This window comes from Crocodylus porosus, unplaced genomic scaffold (assembly GCF_001723895.1).
Source record: "Crocodylus porosus isolate Cpor-Errol unplaced genomic scaffold, CroPor_comp1, whole genome shotgun sequence".
In the NCBI taxonomy this organism is placed as follows: domain Eukaryota; kingdom Metazoa; phylum Chordata; order Crocodylia; family Crocodylidae; genus Crocodylus; species Crocodylus porosus.
Window position 1 is genome coordinate 46,400,906 of NW_017728907.1, and position 9,236 is coordinate 46,410,141.

At 49.0% G+C, this 9,236-nt stretch overlaps 1 protein-coding gene across 1 annotated transcript in view; it reads right to left on the bottom strand.

The window, feature by feature from the left end:
* EIF2B3 (eukaryotic translation initiation factor 2B subunit gamma) overlaps positions 1–8,941 on the bottom strand; it is a 119,172-nt gene extending 110,231 nt beyond the window's left edge. Inside the window, exons 1-3 of the mRNA XM_019531326.1 lie at positions 8,863–8,941; positions 6,260–6,416; positions 2,245–2,384 (exon numbers count right to left, since the gene is read on the bottom strand). Of these exons, the coding sequence (XP_019386871.1) occupies positions 2,245–2,384; positions 6,260–6,407 (288 nt within the window). The 5' untranslated portion in view covers positions 6,408–6,416; positions 8,863–8,941. The remainder of the gene's footprint in view (positions 1–2,244; positions 2,385–6,259; positions 6,417–8,862) is intronic.
* Between the last annotated feature and the right edge of the window lie 295 nt (positions 8,942–9,236).

Consider the following 9,236-nt stretch of genomic DNA (forward strand, 5'->3'; position numbering starts at 1 on the left):
AGAAGAAATCGACCCACAGATTGTCAAAGGACAGGCTCTAACAGAAAGAATATCCTAAAATATTGGCAAGGCGTTCATCACAGAGGCTGGTGACTGAATTACTGTGCATGTCAGCTGCTGGCTGAGCTAGCCAAGCCAACAGGATGGATTCGTGTTCCAATCCGGCATGGAATGCCTACATTGAATCAAACCCTGAACCACATGCATCTGTGCTGCCAGAAGAGACCTGGGTGAACAGAGTAGGAAAAAGACTAACTGACAAGAGTTTGTACAGGTTTGCTCTGGTCTCAAACAGCACTTCAAGGACTAGGGAACAAAGCCCGAAGAGAGCAGAACCAGCTGCTTCTCACTCTGAACTGAAAGGTCATCTTGCCCTTAATTAATGGAAGTGGTACTGGAACTGGAACAGCATCAGGGAAGGACAAAGGCCTTGTCCCCAGCGCTCACAGGCTCCACTGACCTGAGCTCTTTTACAAGACTTACTCAAGTCTCACTGAGATTTGCAATCATGTGTTTCACTGGCCTAGAGGATATGACTAAGAGAACACTTTATGCCCCTGACTCTACCCTCCCTCACTCGCATTCCACACAAGCATATTGTCAATGGAATGCCACATTACCTCATTTGTATCATGTCAATTAATTACCTGCAGACAGGAGAGCATATTTAACTCAATTTGTGACAAATAAAACTTTCAACAACCAGCACAGACTTCTCCACAGCTTTTTGGCAGTAGCTGCAATAAGGCTGCCAGCAAACTGTGGCCATAAGTATCAGTTGTTTCCTCAAGAAAAACCTTGGATTCTCCACTGACGCTCCTTTCCCATGGTCTCTGAAATGCAGCAGACAGTGCAATTCTTGTGCAACTCTCAGGTACAGCAGACAGTAAAGGGCCTGTCCTCCTAAAGGTACACCAGGAGCATGCACTATCTTGTGGAACAGCTTCAAAATCCTCCGTGCTAAGATCTGTTACAGCCGAAATTCTGTTCTACTCTAAAAGGGTCTGCCTGAACCCAGGCAAGGGCACCAAACATACTCTAGGTACTGTAAAAAGACAGAATGTCAGCTTCACCTCAGCCTGTACTTACTTCTATGGCCTGAAACAAATCATGTGTACTTCTATCACTGGGACCTGAGGGGTCTGAATCACAACAGACCCCTCAGGTCCCAAACAGGACCAGGGCCCTGCTGTCTCCTAATACGTCACATGGCACCTGGCACAATCCAATAAATATGTAGAAAAAGCACTGTGCTGGCAAATAGCACAACTAGGAAACAGGGACAAACAGGAAACTGAGACTGATGAATTTGTGCAGGTTTGCTCTGGTCTCGCACAGCATTTCAAAGACCAAGGAACAAAGCCTGAAGTGAGCAGACTGCGGCACTTCTCACTCTGAACTGAGAGGTCATCTTGTACTTGCCCAATGTACAAACAAGAAACTGAAGGACACTTGCCTGGGGCCTAGGAGAAGTCCAGGGCAAGGCAAGACTTGAACCTAGATTTCCCCAGTCTCAGTTTGGTGCATTGGTGCAAACCTCTCTCTGGAACAGTGGTTCGCAACCTTTTAAGACTCAGGGCCCACCTCTGCGACTTCTTAAATGCAGGAACAACCCATCTGAGAGCCAGTGCTGTGCTGCATCAGCTCGGTGATTCTCCACCAGGATATGCTGCTGCTGCCACCTGCACGTCTCAAGTGGAGCTAAATCGGGAAGTGGCTGTGGCAGAAGTTGGTGCTCCTGTCTGCATTAGGGTTCCTGATAAGCCTAAAGCAGCAAGGGGTGCTGCAACCCCCCCAGCTGAGAACCACTGCTTTAAGAGAATGAGAGGCCTTTATGCCCCATCCCTACTGCCCAAAGCACTTGACAGCTTGTAGCTCCTGCCAAACCAAGGTCCAATTTTGGACTGGATAGGTACGAACAAATCAAGAGCTACTGAGAATGGAAGCAAGACAATGATTTCAGAAGCAGACTAGATTACAGCCATCATCTTGGCCTTGCTCCACCCTTCCTTTAAGTGATTCTGTGCTAGTCGATGGGCCGTTCCAGCCATTCAGAATCCTTGCTTGGGTTTCCCTCCCCAGCTATTGTGAAAACTGATCTCTCTAGAAACTCAGTTCTTTAAAAGAGTACTTGGTAGTACCATTCCTAGAGAGAGTGGCCAGGCATTAGAATCAGGCATGGTAGAAGGAAAATAGATCTGAACTGAGACAGTCTTCAGCCAAGGTGAAAAAAAAGAAGTGTACCTTAATTTTTGGATGAATGTACCTGAGGGAATCTGCAGTGCCTCCATCCAAATCATCACTGATGTACACGATATCTAGCTTCAGCTTTGTGTCTAAGTTCAGCAGCTTATGGATTTCTTTGGTTGTAACCACAATGACCTCTGCAACATAAAAGAAAACTAAGAGGATACAACAACAAACAAACGTGGCCACCTATCTGATGCAAACCATATACTCTCACTTCCAAACTTTCTCCACTGCCCTTTAAGAACAATTTTGGTCAAATCAAGTTCCACAAATTAAAAGATCTTGGCTCAGGAAAGGATACACTTTGTAAAAAGAGAGAATAAGGTCCTTGATTAAAGGCAATGAACCTCTTTGACATTTTGTTCACCACAAGAAACAGAGTGTGAAATTGAGGGCCCCTGCTCCTACTGTCGACAAGTGATTTATTTAAACTGTACATAAATAATGTCCAAGATATGCACATTATTCTTTAAGGTCCTGTACTTTCAGAGATCAAATGCTACCTAAAAATCCTGTCTTAGCACATCCTGCCTTACTACCTGCAGGGTGGTTGCAAAGAGGATGGAGCTAGACTGTTCTCAGTGGGAGCAGATGACAGGACAAGCAGCAATGGGCTCAAGTTGCAGCAAGGGGAGTTGAGGTTGGATATTAGGAAAAACTCTCTCACGAGGAGGGTAGTAAAGCACTGGAATGGGTGACCCAGAAAGGTTGTGGAGTCTTCATCGTTGGAGGTTTTTCAGGCCTGGCTTGACAAAGCCTTGGCCAGGATGATATAGTTGGGGCTGGCCCTGCTTTGAGCAGGGGTTGGACTAAATGTGACCTCCTGAGGTCCCTCCAACCCTCATTTTCCATGATTCTAAGTATCACTAATATCAGCAGTGGAAGGTCTAACTGGATACCTCATCTTTTTTTTTCTACCTCTCAACATGCACAACTTACTGTGGGGTAAACACAGAAATGCTGTTAGAAAGATCATCTCACCTATCACCCACTTGGAAGGGAACACAAAATAATTTGATTTTGTGGCTCATAAGTGGGTTCAATCTGTGTAGGCAAGATTGAAAGGAAGTGGGTGAAACTACCATTGTAATAACAATGTGGTAACAAGGCTATTTCCTATGACCCCAAAAACTGGAATAGAAAGTGCCAAGCAAAGCTTCCTAGAGTTATCCTCAGAGGGGGAAAACCCTTAAGATACTTCACTTGGGGGATTTTTTCAAAAGGCACAGTGGGGAACAAAGGCAGTCAGGGGCACAGTTTATCTCCTGGTTAGAGATGATAGACTAATTCAAAACAAAGAGATCTATGCAAGGAGAATCCAGCCCAGATTTATTAAATCATGATAAAGAAAAACAAAAACTGTAACCATGAAAACACGGCAGTTTGGTATCAGGGCCCCAAGTAACCTGTCAAAAACTCAACTAGTTTTGTTCTTTAGAACAACAAAGTCAGAGGGTAAAGATGACTTGATGCTGCACTCAGATGCATGCACTACACAATCTGTTCAGGATGGCTCGGGTTCAAAACTGGCTGCCAGACCTAACCAGAGGAAAATGATGAGTGACACTGCCTTGGGTTGGAGACAGAGATGACTGGTGCAGCTGGGGCTCTTGTCAGAGCCTCTTAATAAATATATTAATCCTGTTGATAGGGAAAGAAGGACTATTAGTGAAATACACTACCCTGGGAGATGCAACTACAAGCAAAAGAGACTATGTAGAAAATACATAGGAAAACAATGTAGGATTAAGGGTGGAAATAGAACTGATACCATGCAGCATGGCTTTGTTTGCCCAGGCAATCAGTTGAAACCACAGACATACAGATGTAACATCTGGACTTTTACCAGCCTGGTGAGCACAGTACAATAAAGCACATGTTAAATGGACTCAAAACTGGCTGCCTGGAGTCACAGAGGGGCACCTATCCATGGTGACACCGTGTCCCGGAAGGGGCACCCCTGGCATGCCTGAACCCCCCTCTCCCAAATGCCAGAATTGCAGCACTGAGGTAGCTCAAGGTATATCCCCATGTCTGTTCTCAAGACCTTGGTTTCCAGACCTCACAGCACGGCTGCTGGTGATAACCCAAGACAGGCCTCCCCAGTGTATTTCCAGGTTTGGCTGAGCAGGATGTGCACAAGAGAGTTGCTGCCACCACAGTGCAGACATGCCCCAAAAGTAACAAGGCGACGTAAAGATGGGGGAAAGTGAGGGTTGATATTTCTGGACAAGTTACCCAGAGGTCAGGGCAAGGTCAAAGGCTACTCAACATTTTTATCAATGGTCTGAAAGTAAAGGTAAAAAAATCACCGGTCACCAAATTCACAACACATCAGACTTGTGGGGACTGGCAAGACATCAAGTCAGCCATGCAGGGAAGTGTACAGGCAACCCCCGCTTAACGCGGTTTCACTTACTATGGTTTTGCATAGCACTCATTAAAAATACCTACCTGGTTTCACTTAGCACTTAGCGGTTTCGTCATAATGCTCTGTGCACATGGGGCAGGGGGGAAGCAGTGGTGGCAGTAACGATGGTAGCGGCATCGAGCAAAGCGATGAGTGGCAGCTGGCAGGGCCCAGGGTGGGGTGGCAGGAGCCTAGGATCCACTACAGCACGTGGTGCTAGAGTGAGCGGGGAGAAGTGGTGGCGAGAAGGGGCAGGCGGGGGGTGCCAGGCAGTGTAAGCACGGATCCTAGGCCAGTGGGACCCAGAGCGGGGTGGCAGGAGCCCAGGGTCCACTCCGGCATACGGTGCTGGAGTGGCCAGTGGGCAGGGAGGAGCGGCGGTGATGGCGAGAATGGGAGGTGGGGGGTGTGAGCACGGGGCCTGGGCTGACACCCAGGGCCAGGGTCAGCAGGGCTGCAGGAACGCAGGGCCCAAGGCCAGGGCCAGCAGGAGTGCGGGGCCTGGGCCAGTGAGAGCCAGCGCTCAAGGACATGTGTACAGTGTCCCCTGCCCTAGACCACAGTGGAGCCAAGCCCCTGGAGCCTCCCCATCCCCAGGCTGCAGCCCATGACCTGTTCTGCTTCAGTCACACACTCACCCATCAGAGCCCCACTGCTCACCGTTAATCCCTGGGTAGGTCCCCAACTCAGGCCCTGTAAGCAGGGTAGCTGGGGCCACACACAGGTGCGCTGGTGGCCAGGGGGTGCAGGCTGGCAGGGGCCATCACGGTGGCAGAGCAACGAGGCCAGGAGGAGCCTATACTTTCCCTGGAGGAGCCCGTGCAGTGCCTTGCCAGCAGCGGCAGGTGCACAGGAACCAATTATATTTATTTACATTAAACCTTATGGGAAAATGGGTTTCACTTAGCACTCGGTTTTTCCAGAACCAATTAAGAGTGCTAAGCGGGGGTTGCCTCTACATCACTTGGTGGGTTTGACTCACTTTTTCTTTGAATGTGTCTTTGCAACCAAATGCAAGATGATGCATCAACAAAGAATATATGACATGTCTATGGAAAGGGATGGGGTGGGGGAAACACAAGGGGGGGGGGTACATCCTGGAACATAACCACTGGAACAGACGTAGGGGTCACGTGGGCCAACTCTTCAAAGCAAGCTCCTAGCAAGATACAGGAGCAAAAAGAACTCACGTGATCACCAGACATACAAACGGGGGAGCAGCAAGCAGGAGGTGAGTGCCAATTTTATGTCCATATACAAGGTTTCAGAGACCAATGCTAGAACCTAAATGATTAAGTGGAGCAAGGAAGTAAGGAAAGAGGAAATTACTTGTTTAAAAGGGGTCAAAGAATGGTCACACCAAGAAGGAAGAGGATTTGGCAAGAGGCTTAATGAGGTGAAAGGAAGGGAAGGAAAATCTAAGCTGAATACCAAGGAAGAACTACTGCAGGTGATATACGCTGGGTTGTGGACCAGTCTCCCAAGGGAAGGGGGAGTATGTTTTAAAGCAGAGCAGAAAAAGGCACAAGAAATGCTGTATTGTGCAGAGAACTACAGCCGGTCACAACCTCTACTGTTTAGCAACTGACAATTACTCACCTTCAAATCCAACCCGCTCTAACAAATTTAGCGGGTACCAGATCAAAGGCTTGTTGCCTACTGGCAGCAGGGGCTTGGCAATGCTGGAGGTCAGGTCCATCATCCGCGATCCACCGCCGGCTGCCATCACCACTGCCTGAAACTCCATCTTTGCAACCTGAAATGACAAGCGCAGGGCAGTCTTAACCCCAGGGAACATGCTTCCCCCTACTTCACAGTCACCCGCATCACATCACATTTCAGCTCAAAGGGCATCACCCGAGTGCAAGCTCAACAAGTCCCAGTCACTGTTTCTGTCCCTGCAGATTTCACCAGGGAGCTTCTGGGTGCTCGAATATGAGAAATTAAGGCCAAGAACACTGAGATGCATGATGAAATGGCAGGCAGTTTACTCCATGTATAAACGTGCCAGAAAAAGAGCGTAACACGCTTAACTGACTAACAGCCCAATTTCCCACCTGCAAGGCCCCACTGCCATGACACTTGGTAATCCCTAAGCTGGCTGCGTTAGTGGCTCTCCCCCTTTCCAGACTCCAGCCCCCATCACAAAATGCCAGCTTTTAACTTCCATTTGTTTTTTGACCACAGAAGAATACTAGAGCAATTCTTGTGTAGCGAAGAACAGGGCAGGCCCACAGCAGGGCAGAACAGTTCTTCAACACTCTGGATCCTGACTTGAAACCTCTGGGTTTATCATGCGAATTGCATGTAAGCATCTATGCAAACAGTGCTGATGGAGAGTAGCTCCCCATGGCATGCTTAGCAAGTCATTATGGCACTCCGTGACCAGTGGCATCCCCAAGACTCTGTCCTTGGACTGGTTCTCTTCAACATCTTTATCAACGATGTGGACACTGGTGTCAGAAGCACTCTGGCTAAGTTTGCTGTTGACACTAATCTTTGGGGCATAGCGTCCACACCTGAGGACAGGCTAGTGATCCAGGCTGACTTGGATGAGCTTAGTACGTTGGCGAATACAAACCTGATGACGTTTAATACCAAAAAATGCAAGGTACTCCACCTCAGGGGGAAAAAAACCCACAACATGCTTATAGGCTCGGCAGTGCTACGCTCACTAGCACCACAGCTGAAAGAGACTTGGGGGTCATGATTGACCACAAGATGAACATGAGCCACCAATGCGATGTCACAGCTGGTAAAGCAAACAAAACCCTGCCTGGCATCTACAGATGCATCTCAAGTAAATCTCAGATGTCATCCTCTCGCTCAGCCTTGGTGAGGAAGCAGCTGGAGTACTGCATCCAGTTCTGGGCTCTGCAATTCAAGAAGGATGTCGAGAAGCTTGAGAGAGTGTACAGAAGAGACACACACATGATCAGAGGGCAGGAGAACAAGTTTTATGATGACAGGCTGGGAGCTATGGGACTCGTTCAGCCTGGAAAAGCTCAGGCTCAGGGGTGACTTGGTGGCTGCCTATAAGTACATAAGGGGTGTGCATCAGGATCTGGGGGAACATCTGTTCACCAGAGCACCCCAAGGGATGACAGGGACCAATGGTCACAAACTTCTCCATGATCATTTTAGGCTGGACAAAAGGAAAAATTTCTTTACTGTCTGAGCCCCCAGAGCCTGGAATAGACTCTCCCCAGAAGTGGTGCAGGCACCTACTCTGGACTCATTCAAGAAACATTTGGATGCTTATTTTGCTGGGCTCCTTTGACCCTAGCTGGCTTCCTGCCCCTGGAGCAGGGGGCTGGACTGGATGATCTGCAAGGTCCCTTCCAGCCCGAATGTCTATGAAATCTATGAATCTCTCAGAACTCGTGCTTTCTGCACGGCCTTCCGCTGCATCTGATGAAATGAACTTGGGTTCATGGAAGCTTGTGCTATGTATATGCATAGGGGTGTGTGCATGTGCATACACACACATCCCTAAACGTGTGTGCCTATGTTTGTAAATATATACGTGTGTGTGCGCATGCATGTATGTGTATATATACACGTGTGCATATTATACATAACATGCATCTAAATGCAAGTGCATGTGTGCATTTGTGCATGTATACACACATGCATGTATGCGTGTATACATACACATGTGCACATTATACACACGCATGCATCCAAATGCATGTGCATATGTGTGTATGTTTGTTCATGTGTGTTTGTGCATATGTGCATGTGCACATGCATGCATGTGTATATACATACGTGTTCACATTACATACACAAACGTGTGCAGATAAATGACCATGAAGATGTGCGTGTTTGTGCATATACACGTGTATGTGTGCACATATGTGTATATACATACAAGTGTGCACATTATACACACACATGCATCTAAATGCACGTGCATATGTGTGTTTGTGCATATATACATGTGTATGTGTACGTGTGTGCCTACACACACACACACACACTCGTGTGCATCTAATTGAGGTGAATTCCGGATAATTCGTCTGAAGTAAGCGGCGAGTTCTCCGGAATGAGGAATTATCAGGAGTCCGGCGCCCTGGCAGCGGCGCAGCATCACCGCCCATGACGAATTAACCGGAGCCGCCGAGGACCAGGCCCACACCCCCCGGCCCGGCCCCGCGCCGCCCCAACCCCTCACCTCACCTCACCTCACCTCACCTCCCCTCGTCCCGCCGCCGCCGCTGCCGCTGCCGCTGCCGCCACCGCCTGCGCCCCTCACTGACAGCACCGCAATGGCGGCGCCGGCAACCACTGCGCATGCGCGGGAAGGGCTGCCCGCCAATCCCCGAAGGCATCGATCGCAGGGAGGAGCGCCGAGCCACAGGAGACGGGCTGCCAGGGGCCAGAAGAGAGCGCCGAGGCATGGATTCCCGAGGCGGAGCGCCGAGTCATCGATGCTGCCATGGGGCAGAGGCAGGGCTGCAGGTAGGGCAGGGGGAGGGTCAAGGCTTGTCAGTCTGCAGGGAAGGGGTGGTTTGCATAGCAACAGACCCCAAACCTCCCCCAGCTGGAAAAGACAGGTGGGCTTCAAAATAAC